Raw genomic sequence first — 13,481 nt, forward strand, 5'->3', positions numbered from 1 at the left:
GGGATCCGAACCCTCGGGCGGGAGCGCCGCCGCGCTTCCCAGGCGCACTATCCAGTGCACCACCGGGCCGGCCCTCCATGCATTTTTCTTATACAGTTGTTCTGTTTCCTGCAAAAGGGTCTCTTTAACCTGCTGCCCCTATGGCTTTGCAGCAAGCAGCTGGCTCTTGTTTATGCAGCACCACTTTCTGTGGCCTCATTGCTAAAGACGGAGGTAGACTGGGGACAAGGACAAAAAGAGTGTTTAGATCTGAGAGCTACAAAAGGGAAAAAAAGGAACTAGATAAGGATATTGGAGAAAAACTTTCGAAGTCTAAACATATAATACTTTACAGAGGTTGCCCTGCCCCTTTCTCACAAGTGCATTAGATACCACTTACACTCGAGTTATGCATTTAACCTCTAATCTTAGAACTTGAAGAAGCCCCCAGAGTTTCCAAGTTTGAAGTAATCTTTTGTTTCTCTTCAAAACATCCACAACAAATCAAATGTACTACTTGCGTGGTTTTCCCATTAGCCACGGTATAGCTAATCTGTGGGATTCTAGCTGTTCTCTTCCTCCCTCGGTTCACACAGCTGGCTTCTGCCTTTGCCTTGTCAGCCCGGAGAACACATGTCATGTGCACGCATGCCCTCACTCCTACCTCCTGTCCTCCCATTTCTTCTCAAATTATGCACTGTCTCGCATAATCGCATAAATGCACTGTGCTCTGAATTCTCTGACCTGTGACTTCTCCTTCAAGAATTCCTGAGGATTTGAAAGAGAGTGTTTTAAACATCTGGGAGATTACACACCTACCAGCAATTCCATAGTTTTCACCAAGTTCACACCTCATTCTCTAAATGGGCCTCTTAAGCTGATGGCTACAAATGCTGAGGAAATCTGTATACTTCTTTTGGATTTCCAAACCTGGCCTTTATATTCTCTAGTTACAGGGAAGTGTCTCTATCTAGATCCATCCATTTGATTTCTTGTAATTGCGCATTGTTCCTGCATGTGCATCTCTACCCCTTCTTTGATGAGAATAATAGAGACTGTGCCTTATAACACATGCTGGTTTTTCATGTGGGAATTAGTTCCATATGACTTCCAGGAAACAGTTTGAAATGTGAATTCCACTTGTTATTCTGAATGTAGTTCTTTCTCTTTCCTCAGGCATTCCAGTATCTCTCAAAGGCGTACAAGTGTGACATACAGTCCGGTTGTTGGGAGAAAGATATTACATCATTTAAGGAAGTTGTTCAAAGAGCCCTAGGACTTGCACATGGTAATTGATAGAACATTTGATATCCGTGGCATACTTTAATGTACTTTTTACTGATGAAAAAGAGTGTTAGTCAAAAGCAAAGTTCCAATACAAATAATTTCAAATTATTTCATTATATTGAAATTGTGTTTAATTCAGCAAACATTTATAGATCAACTACTATGTGTAGGCACTTTGGAGCAATAAGAAGAAATAGGATAGAGGCTTAAATACTGTTTGAATAAGTGACAGGAATTAGAAACTTCTTTAGAGATGTGAAATACCTTTACAACTGTATATAACCTTCACTCACACAGAGTCTGTTTGTGTTGATTATGTAGTATTAAGGAAATCTGTTAATTTTTCCTTGACTCATATTCTTCTTTAATGAATAAAAATATTTATTTATAAAAATACATAGATTTCTGGAGTATATAGCAATATACAAAGAGCTATGGCATATACAAAAGAAATATAAAATAGAATGTAATCCTTGTCTTTGGGAAACTTAAAGGGTGTTATTTGAGGGGAGGAGGTAACCGTACATATAAAATTATATACCTGTTGGGTAAATATAGTCTAGATAAAGACTGCTTTTAATTATTGCATTAATGAAAAGTACATCAGTTAAAGTAAGTAATGCATTTTTATACCAATATTTGAATATGGGTGTGTGATGCCCTTGGGAATGTAGTTTCAATAAAGTAATGGAACCCCATTGTTAAGAGCTGAATCACAAGGACTGTGAGCCTATCCTAAAATCCTCCCCCTACTTCTCTTCTTCCTGCCACTAATAGTGACAGCAAGTAGGGGCCAACAGAAAACAATGAAAAGGGCAGAGCTTTGGAATCAGGGAGGCATAAGCTCCAGGACCAGCTCTACCACATGCTTGCTAGGTGACTTTAGGTAAAATTACTTAACTTCTCTGAGCCTTAGTTTTCTCATCGGTCAAATGGGGTTAATACCTACCTATGGTTCTTAATCAACAAAATCGTTTAAACACTTAGCAGTATTTTACACGTGGTTTAAATGTTAATCCCTTACCCTCCCACCCCCTTCCTGTTCTTTCTGAAGTAGAAGATCTGGGCTATATAATAAAGGAAGGGGCTCAAAACTAAAAAAAGAAAAATGAAGAACAAGGATAAAGTTTCACCTGCCTATAAAGAAGTCACAGAACGTTCAAACCATTTAGAAATGAGCTTGGTAGTTAATAATTCTACTATGGCCTTTGATATCTTTGACCAAAAAGGTATAAATATCAAATTTCTTGGGCCACCTAGCCCTGGGCAGATAAGGTAGAAGCACTGAACTCTGTACAGCTGAAATGCAGTGTAGAAAAGTTTGAAGTAATCGCTAATAGATCAGTGGAAGAGTGTTTTAGGGGTCGCTGGAATTCATGTGGCTTAGAAGAATTTATCTTATCTACTTCAACTTGCCAACTCTAAACATTTCTGTGAACCACTGGGTTTATAACAAAGCCATGATATTTTCTGTAATCACCAAGTGATGGTATTAAACCTGTCAAAAATAAATATGCAGGTTACAGAATACACTCCAGGGAAAATAATCTTCATTTTGCATCTTAAAGTGGCTTTTAAACTATTGTTGGCACCATTTTTTTTCATCAGGGCAATGAGAATCACAGGTGTCTATTCTTTTAAGTTCTCCCTTGACTTTAACGAATTACGTGTTGGTGCTCCTACAACATTCTAAGCATATTTGAGTGGATACTTAGCTTTAGTTTCTAATGATATTTTAGATTTATAAAGATAAATCTTAACCTTTGTTGATTTTCTATACAGTGCTCAATCAAAGAGTGAGCTGGGTTTCTCTGTGATTCTATTCTCTCTCTAGTCTTTCTCCCCAGTACTATTCCTCCACCCCACCCAATTTTAAAAAGGGAAAAATTTTTTTTGTTTTAATCTCCAATGGTTTACTCCTTGGGTTGCTACTGTTAAGAGTAGCCATGTAGGTCAGAAAGCTGATAAGACATTGCAATCCAGACATAGCATTAGAGACCTATCTATAACAGTGTTGTCACTGTGTGCCCGTTTGTATTGTCTGGAGAGTATTTATTTAGTTTCTGCTGTTTTATACTCTGGTGAAGGGTGGGCTGAAGGTCACTTGTTCTTTGCCATCCCAAAACTAAATAATAGTTATGCACTTTAACTACAGACTACGAACAAGGCACTGCTCTTTTGGATTTTCTGATGATTTGAAACAGAAGGTTATTTCTCTCTATATACCTCTATTTTTAACTCAATCTATAATGCCTTTTGGAAATGGGATTGAGGAGGGAAATTGATAAGAGTGTGTTTGTCTTTTTTGCTCTATTTTTATTTTTCTCAGAATGAATATAAAGAAATAAAATAAGAATCAACATTTTTCTGATATAAACTACTAGGTATTAAACAGCTCAAACACCTCTGTCATGGCAGTTAACAATTTTTCTCTACTAAGAGAAACAGACATCATAATCTTCACTATCTCTGGGTTAATTTATGCCCTTTGAAAATGGGATTAACATTGCTAATTACCATGCATCCTTTCAACCCTTAGCTGAGAAATGTCAAAGTATAATTATTATTCTGAAATAGGAATGAAAACACCTAGTTCTTGCTGGCCAGGGAAGATATTAATTAATGAAAAAACTATTCTGCCAGGCATAGGCATCCTCTATCAATTGATTAGAGTTTGCATGCAAAAAGAAATCTATTTTCCATCCCTGGTCTACAATCTAGGGTATGAAGTAGACTTTAATCCCTGCACTGTTTAGTGTAGTTTTAAAGTAAGATTTGGTTATTGGTCTGTCTGAATTTAGTGAGCATGATTTAGGGGAACAAAAACAAGTACAAATCGGTGGAGAAATATCAGGTGTTATGTTTGTACAGAGCTCTTCACTTGTTCTTGTAAAGCATTAATAGCTGGGTCTTCTGCTGGGGAGGAGTATGCCCCCTTCATAATTTCAAGTTTTAGGAAAATGGTTTCCCAGAATGCTGGAGGCAGAGTTGTCATGGATGAATGACTTCACTCTTCCTCCTTTCCTGCTGATGCCGAGCATGGCTCAGGAACCCAAGAACCTGTGATCACATTGCCTAAATGAAAACACATAGATCGTTGGTATCAGCTGTTCCAGAATGGTGCTGTAAACCCTGAGTCTGGAAATGCAGTAGGAATTGAGCTGTACATATTTGGCATGCCACTTCCTGGGCTAATGTCATCAGAAATTGTGAACTCCCTACGGGCCGAGCCCGTGGCACACTCGGGAGAGTGTGGTGCTGGGAGCGCAGCAGTGCTCCCGCCGCGGGTTCGGATCCTATATAGGGATGGCCGGTGCGCTCACGGGCTGAGCGTGGTGCGGCCAGTCTCAAAAAGGACAAAAAAAAAAATTGTGAACTCCCTATTAGGGACCCGTTACCATGGAAAGCCACACTAAGATGGGTTGCATCTGTTTCTGTCCTCTCTGCGTACCTCGTTTTCAATAAGATTTTGTCTGCTTGCCTAATTTTCATTAGTCTGTGTGTATGTGTGTGCACAAACACACAGTGTGGAGGTGTTTAGGATCTCTTCCCAATGATCTGTAAGTCGTCAAAAATCACCTATTTTCCTCAAAATTCCCTTTAGCAGTAAATTATCTTGCTTAAAAAAGGATAAAGAGAAGAGTTATGCACATAATTATTATCCTTTTTCAAAAATAGAAACTTTCCAGGTAGAAATATTTCTAAAGTCTGTTACTACAGAATTCTAATTAAATTATTCAGTTTTGTACTTGTCAATTATCGTTATCAATTTTTAACGGATGTCCCCCACCCCCCACCCCCATTTATCTTCCAGTGGCTATAAAATGCAGTAAAAACAAGTCCAGTCCCCAAGAAGCTGTGCAAGTTCTTTCTTCAGTTCGACTCAATTTACGAGGCTTGTTATCGAAAGCAAAGGTGAGAGTGACGTGTGAATTAATTAGAATTGTCATATAAAGAAAGGTCGTTAGTATCAGTTTACCACCCTTAAGTCTTTACATCAGGGATAATTTTAGGCCTTTGTTATATCTTAGACAACAGCCTGCAGGTGATTCGTTGTGTTGGTGAGAATATTGTTGGTCCAATGGCTAAACCACCCTAAACGTTAGCAACTTAGGAGTCTTTGAAATTAATGTTCACGATCCAGCCCTTAATGCCTTCTTTCAATTAAACAAAAACAATGCTCTTTTATTTATTATCACTTTTCCCAAAGTGTGACATATATGCTACTGGTGGCACTTGGGTAAATTTTTTATTTTAATATATATTTATTTCAGTGCATATTAGAAAAAAGTGTAACTAGCATATCAGATCTATGACTTCATGAATATTATTGCTCATTTTTCATTTACAGTAGTGATGTAATGTTTCCTTTAAAAAAGACTTTTATTTAAGTAAAGAAAAAATTGATTTAGATAAAAATACTACGTAGGTGGTATATGTGTTTGACCAAAAAATTGTTAACTGAAATATCTCGTTAGTTTACAAATACCAACCTGTGAACCAAAGGTGGGGATGGGGATGCCTAAGAGTCACCTAGGGAGCTTTTCTGAAGACTAGATTCTTTATCTGTGACAGATACAGATTCAGGTCTGGGGTGGAGCCCGGGAAATCTGTTAAATTTCCTAGGTGACTCTAACATGTAGCCGGGTTTGGATTATACCTCTGGAAGCAAAATTTAAGGGAATATGACTTTGAGCATAACTTAGTAGTTTTTTTCCTAATCTTTACCTGGTGTCACTATTTAATTTTGGGTTGCAAACTAATTTTGACTCACTTCTGAGAGCAAGTCTGTGCACATTTTTACTCTGTAAAACATTTCCAGAGTATGTCTTTTTATTAATTGCTCAATCTTTTCAGGTCAAGGCATCATTTTTGCCCCTTTATATAATTACCTTACATTACTATTTCTATCTGCATGCTTCACAGGAGAACTGTATTTTCTCTCAGGTTGGCAGCAAACTTCAGAATTATGTTTCTCTCAGAAATCTGCAAGAACTTTTCTAAAGTCAGAGCTGCAAGATTTTTCTGTGACTTTCTTTCTTAAATTGAATGCTAAGTTTCCTACTTTTGGTTAGATCACTGACCCATCCATAATTGTTTATTTCTTCAGGATATATTCCTTCAGTTTCCTTATCTCTGAGCAAAGGTTTTTCTTATAAGTGATTACTTTTAAAATCTATACTTTCATGACATAAATAGTACTGTCTGTGCAGCTACTGTACATTCTTCCATATTGTGGTAGATTCCCAAATGTTGAAAATGAGGCCTCAGAGCATCATCTATGTTTAAATTTTTTTCTCATTAGATCACAACTGGACCATCAAAAAATAGAAGAACTTGCCTCTCAATGTGGCCTTTGCAACTCCTTTTCACATATAATATTTGGGAACTCTGGTGTTGTAGTAGATCATATGCTTTTTCTATCTTATGAAAGAATTGGGTTTGCTAGACTGAATCGCATTCCAAAACACCACTTATTTAGAACAATTAAAAAAGTAAAAATGAATTAAGATAACTATGGAATAGCTTCCAGTGGTTCGGTGTGCACAAATCTCTGGTCTTTTCTTGCCAGGCCAGGGACTCCATGGAAATAAATTCCTAAACCTAAAAACCCACCTAGCAAGTCATCCAGTCTATGCCCTCCCAGGAAAGAGTGATACCTCTGCCCTTAGTGCCCTGTCAGTATACAGGTTTGATGCCAAGAGTGGCATGAGGACTGTTCTTGTGAGTGCTGGAGAGCCTGCAGAGAGGAACAGTTAGACTCCTTTTTACCACTCACACTCTTTGGGGCTTTTGCCAAATTATTCATTCTTTCTAAGCCTCAGTTCTTCTGTGCTTCCTCCTTACCTCATAGGGACATGACGCAGATACATTATGATATGCAAGCACTGTAATTCTTAGTAAAAAAAAAAGGGGGGGGGGGGGGCCAGTTAGCTCAGAGTATGGTGCTGATAACACCAAGGTCCAGAGTTTGATCCCTGTACCAGCCAGGTGTTTTCTCTACTGATCACATTGCAACAGTTCTTATGTCATTCTCTTAAGAAATGCTGTACAATCATCTAGTCAAGTCTGATGAAAGATATTGGCAAGCTAAATAAAGTATATTTCTGATTAAAACAAACAAACATGCACACACACACACAAAACGTGGTCATAAAATCCTCAAGCTGATATTCTTGGGTACCTTTATTGGCTCAGCAGGTGGTTCCCGGAGAGGCATTTCAAAACATTTTCAGCTATGGTAGCATTATTGAAGTATGTTGCAATAAACCTCCCAAGGCAATTCTCTTCCTAGGGAGAGGGTACATTTATTTTTATTTTATTTTTGCTGGGCTTCTTTGCTTTTACCAAATCTTGATAATCTTTGTGGTCTCTGAGGCCTAAACCAAAATTAATTTTCAAATAAGTAGCATAAAGGGTATGATTTATATGAATTTGGATATAAAATATATTTGTTTTGGTTGCATACACAATAAATATATTTGTTTTGCTTAGTTGAATAATATCTGTTCATCCAAAAATCATCCTAAACATTGAAATGAATAACCATTATTTAGGCAACCACTTTGAAGAACAGAGCTCATTTGAATTTCTAAGTTCAGGCATGTTGTTTTGATTCATTATGTAATTATTGCAGCTTGTACATTTCCAAGATGGTGAGTAGAACAGATATTACCATTGCTACTATAATGTTATGGTATTATTATGCAAATTGCATTTTAATTCTATACTCTATATCTACTTTATTTTAAAGAAATTTTCATTGTTTTGATAGTTCTGCTTTGTTTTTTACATTGCAGCAACTTTTTACAGATGTGGCAAGTGGAGACATTTCCAGGGAGTTAGCTGATGAAATAGCAGCTATGGACGCCTTAGTAATGGAGCTCCAAGACCTAAGCAACCGATTTCGAAATCAGTATTGACTGTGTTGGGAGAAGTTTCTGGAAAAGGTGCTTTTACCTTCTGGAATTTCTCTTCTACCTGAATATCTGAAATATGAGATATTGATTTCTTAAAATAAATTTCTGTTTTATGGCTAACCTTCTTGTTTTTGTGATATTATCAAATGCTTGTGCTTTTTGAAGTATATTAAATAAAAAGTTCCCTATTTCTTTAGGCTTAGTTACAGTTGAATTCAGCATTTTTATTATTCTTGAGGTTTTTGGCACAAAGACTAAATAAATTAGTTTTCTTTTTAGTATAGGATTTATTCCCTCATAGCCTAACATGAATTGGATCATTTCTTGGAAAACCTTGGTCTAAACAGGAAAAAAAAAAAAAATCATATACTACAACTTTGTGGAATTATTAGGTTGGCTGCTTTATTATCCAAAAGTGATAAGAGTGGATTTGGCAATGGAAACGTTTACACTTAAGATTTTTTGTGTTTGTGTCAGAAAGATACAGCCTTCTCTGAATTCTGAATTGGAAATATGAACATGGTTTAACTTCTAAATCAAGAAAGTGCAAGAAAAAAATGACATAACCCAAATTTTGACTCAACGATTAGCCACTAGTAACCAAGCTTTACCTCCTCATTGTGTATACTGCCAGCCCTAAAGATGGTTGCTTAAGAAGGCCGTTATGGGTGAAGATAGCTATAGATGGGTGAAGATTTACAAAAATGGCAAAGTAAAATGCTTTCTTAGTAACGTCTGTGAAACCAATATTGAAGGCAGCAGCTGAGCTTAATAATCTCAGTACAAAAGTCATAGTGAAGAATTCTAAGTCCTGGCATTTGTTGCTGAATTTTTGGGTTCCATGCATAAATCACTTGACCCTTGTTTTTCTTCCATGTTCTTATTTATAAGATATGAATAATTTCTACTCCTAGCTTCTTTGTGAGTTTAAACTGCCTTTGGAAATTTCAAAATTCATAAAGTATTCTGAACATTAAAAAACACTAAAAAGTTCTTACATCAATGGATTTTGGTTATGAATGCTTATCAGTTCTAAATGTTCTTTTTCCTTAACCACCTGCTTCTCTTTTCTGTTGTCATACTAGCCTAAAAAACATGTCAATGTATGCCCCAAAGCAGTTTCTCTTACAGAAGAGACAATACCTGTGAGAAAGACCAGTAAAATGTGGTAGCAGCATGAGTTAACATTATGGATCAACTTAAATCTTTTATGGAAGCCATTGAGGAATGGCTTCTATAAATGGATGATGGATGGATGGGTGGGTGGATTGTTGAATGGATGGGTAAAGTAAGGTTTTAAGATGACCTTTATCGGTTTTGAGCTGTGAACCCAAATAGGAAACAAAAGAAATACTGAAAAGGCCATGGATTTAAGTAATCAAGTGGAAGACTGAAGTAGAGCTTCAAAGTTTTAGAAGTTTTTAGTTCTCAATTTGCTTTCCTTTGGGTTCAAGATAGAAAGGCATCAGTGATTGTGGGCAGTCACAAACCAAGTCACAAAAGGGTTATCTCCTTCTAGTCCTATTCTCCAGTGCTATGCTGGACCAAAATCTACAGGATGCTGCCTTGTATCCTCTGTTATCTTGCAAGGATTTCACAAAAGAGAGAGGTATTAGATGTCTTTTTTAGAAGACATAGATGTGCTCCACAAACGATTAAATTTAAAAATAAAAAAAAGACATTGACCTATTGGTTATATTTAATAATGTTATGTGAATGTTTAACATAATTGAAGAAAATGTATGGGGAGGAAAGTAAGAAAAGCTTGGGGTTTTAAAAATGAAACTTCATCTTCCCCACCTGCTAACACTTACTGTTTAACACTTAGCGATTTGATTTCTTCACCTGTAAAATGGGTATGGTGATAATGGTATCTTCCAGGAAATTATTCCTATGTCTTATGGCACTTTGACCCAGCTTTGGAGTTAGTAACACAGGATCTGTTTAAACAGCTATGTATCATTTACTGTAGGGTCTTTGGTGCTTTGTATTGATATGCTATGGTTAAATATCTTTTATAAGTTTCAACTTTGGTTTTCTAGTATTAATGCTTTTGTTTTCAGAATTATTCTTTTGCTTTGTCAACTACAAAACTAGAAAAGATGTGATCCTTTAATTTTTATTAAGTTCCCGCAGTATGAATAATAATACCTACAAGTGACTGAGTTCTCACTATGTGCCAGGCATTTTACATAGCATCATCTTTCACCCTCAAAAAAGCCCTGCTAGGGCCGGTGTGGCTCACTCGGGAGAGTGTGGTGCTGATAACACCAAGGCCACAGGTTCAGATCCCATATAGGGATGGCCAGTTCGCTCACTGGCTGAGTGTGGTGCTGAAAACACCAAGACAAGGGTTAAGATCCCCTTACCAGTCATCTGTTAGGAAAAAGAAAAAAAAAAAAAAACAAACCCTGCTAGGTCAGTTTGTTAGATCAATAAGAAGGGTCACAAACTCTAGAAAGAGAAACAGCCAGGATTCCAAGACTGTTAAAAGCTGCATTTTTTCTCCTTCCTATGCTGAAGCTTCTAAGGGTCAGCTGATTTCAGCCTTCTTCTTTCTATCAGTGGGATACTTGGACAGTTTGACTGTCATCATTTATAAAGTTCTCCAAGAGAAATTTTGTGAGGTCTCAGTTGATAATAGCCTATGGTTTACTAAAATTATTTACTCTTTTTTAAAAAATTTTAACAAATTCCTCATCACTCTTTTTCCAAAGAGGTAGCTTAGTCAATGGGGGCCCTAACTCCAGAGGAGTGAAAATAAACTGCAGTGGAATAAGGGATCCCTTCTCAACACCTGAAATCCAAACCCAAGAAGCATAGAGAGTTGGTGCTGAGTCTGGGCGGCAGAATAGAGGGTATGTTGAGGGGTGGGGAGTAGAAAGGCGGGGCTCAGAATGACAGAATCCCAGAATGGACTTTGAGGTCCCTATTTAGGGGTGGGGGGATCAGCCTTAACTCAGGCACATCCTCAGTACAGTGATGAGGACCACAAACATTGAAAGCACTGACTGGTTTAATGTGTATCAAGACTATTCTTTTCATGCCATACTTGTTTCTGTTGGATGTGCTATCAGTGTGGTATTCATAAGCAGAAATGTAAAGAAGAAATAATAACAAATATGGGTAAATCCAGCTACTTTCCAGACTTAGTCCAGCAATTATGACATAAGCAGAAGTCTGGCTAGTTTGGGCTTTTTGTGACCATTTATCCAAATTATGGAAGATCTACTAGGTTAAAACTCTGGGTGAGTCTGATGAAAAGTATGTCTTTTTTTCCATTTCTGTTTTTATAACATCCACATCAATCTAAATTTCTGTTTAGATAAGGTAACTCTACTTTACTGGCCAAGAGTGGGGAATAAAATCTGTTAAGTGGATGCAACACACTTCTTCTCTGACTGTTCATTCAACAGGCTGGATAGTGAAATGGCAAAGAGCCTTTATTCCGTTGGTGGGTGCCATGCTGTGGTAGTACAGATGGATTTTTCACAACATGCAGAAGTGCTTATAAATAGATAGGTTTCAATCAACAAGTAGCTTATTCAGGCATGTGCTCAAATATAGTAGCTGCATTCATTAGACAGACATTTCCACTAATCCCAAGACTATACTAATAAAAGAGTAATCCCTTATGGGCTAAAGGTAGTGCTGGTTTGCTTTTCACTCTTAGAGCCTTTCACAGACCAAGGCCTAATAATAATTGTAGCTGTATTTGGTTTTCGCCAACTGAACTTAAAAGCTGAGCTTATCTTGAAATTTTTTCTTTTTTTTTTTAAGTTGCAGTAGCTTAGTGAACAAAGAGGTACTTTTTACTCTGGTTATGTAGCTTGCAGCAAAGCCAATTTAAAAACCAATTGTGTGTGCATTTGTGTGTGTGTGTGTTTTCTCATTACTCCATGAAGTACTATCTTTTCACACTGGTTAATAGAAGTATTTGCTTGAGCAGACTTCTGGGTTTTTTTTCTTTGACTTTAGTATAAATAACAAGTTAATGGCCAATTTCGAGAGTACTTGCAAGCTCTTAGTATAGTGGTCTGACTTTTTACGTAGACCCTTTTTTTCCCTTGGGCTTGGCTTTGTTCAAAGGTCTTTACTCCTCCCATATTATTCAGAGCTAGCTGTAATTAGTTTGCTTAGCACAACACCAAAATTTTTCCCTTGCCAGATCTGCCTTCCTTTTTATTATTCTGACTTCTCATAAACTGCAGTGACCCGTGAGTCAACCTCACCATCTCTTGGCCCTGTGCCAACATTGTGATCTATGAAAAGGGAGTCCTGCCAAGGGCTACAAGGCGGAAAACTGATATTATTAAAGTGGTCTCCTGAACGGTAAGTATCACCCATTTTTTAATCTTTTCTGATGTTGTTGCCAAAAAGAGATGGGGGAGGTAAATCATGTTAATGTTAAGGAGCTAACCCATGCATTGCTAACTTTTTCCAGACCGAGGGCTCAAATGAACATCAGTGTCTATAGGCATACAGAAATTACTACACAATGCTGCTCACAGACAGAAACATGCTTTTTGAAGACTCAACCTCTCTGAGCCTGTTTCCTTACCTGTAGCCTGTTAGTGATCCATATCAAACAGAGGTGTTAAAACAAGATCAGTTGAGAGAATGCAGGTAAAGTGCTTTGAAAATTTAAAAAAAAAAATTTTAATAGAAAGACAATGAAAGTAATAATGTCTTAGAGACCATTTGGTAATAAACACTGACAACCTTTTCTGTCCTCACTTGGGAGCCTATGACATTAAGTACCACTGAGCAATCTTTTCCCCATTTCTGGGCTGCAAGTGGGGATAAGGGAAGGAATAAAGGAAAAGATATGATGGATGTTTATGAAGTGAAGGAGAAAGAGAACCAAGTTCCTATCATCAGGATTTCTCAGGTTGGTGCTAGGAAAAAGAAAGAGAAATGATGGTAGAGAGGAACAAGCAAAAAAATGAAGGAAAGGCAGAATTGACTGACTAGGATGAACTCAGGATTAGAGGACCTGGGTTGAAGTCCCACCTTCACCATTTCCTAGCTGTGATCACACCTGAGCCCTTGAACCTCTCTGGGCCTCAATTTCCTCAGCTATAAAATGCAAACGCCCACCCTACAGACCAGACAGAATTTACCAGATGATGTATGTGAAGTATTCTGTGAGCAACTGTGCACAATTAGTTCTTGTTGTAATCAAGAGAAAGGGGCATTGTGGATGGTATCAGTTCCCAGGGGCTGGTGGAGTCCCTGGATGGGGGGGTATCCAGCAACTTGGCTCCAGTTTCTGTAATCCCCGTGGGGGTCATA

The 13,481-nt window shown here is 37.5% G+C and overlaps 1 protein-coding gene across 1 annotated transcript; it reads left to right on the forward strand.

The window, feature by feature from the left end:
• Positions 1–1,155: 1,155 nt before the first annotated feature.
• Positions 1,156–8,392, forward strand: LOC103582618 (tetratricopeptide repeat protein 27-like; the record flags this gene model as incomplete). Its single annotated transcript, XM_008564166.1, has 3 exons — positions 1,156–1,267; positions 5,081–5,181; positions 8,067–8,392. Coding segments are annotated over 3 exons (336 nt in total), but the record flags the coding sequence as incomplete, so codon positions are not given.
• Between the last annotated feature and the right edge of the window lie 5,089 nt (positions 8,393–13,481).

The sequence above is a fragment of the Galeopterus variegatus genome, unplaced genomic scaffold, assembly GCF_000696425.1.
Source record: "Galeopterus variegatus unplaced genomic scaffold, G_variegatus-3.0.2 Scaffold17016, whole genome shotgun sequence".
Taxonomy (NCBI): Eukaryota; Metazoa; Chordata; class Mammalia; order Dermoptera; family Cynocephalidae; genus Galeopterus; species Galeopterus variegatus.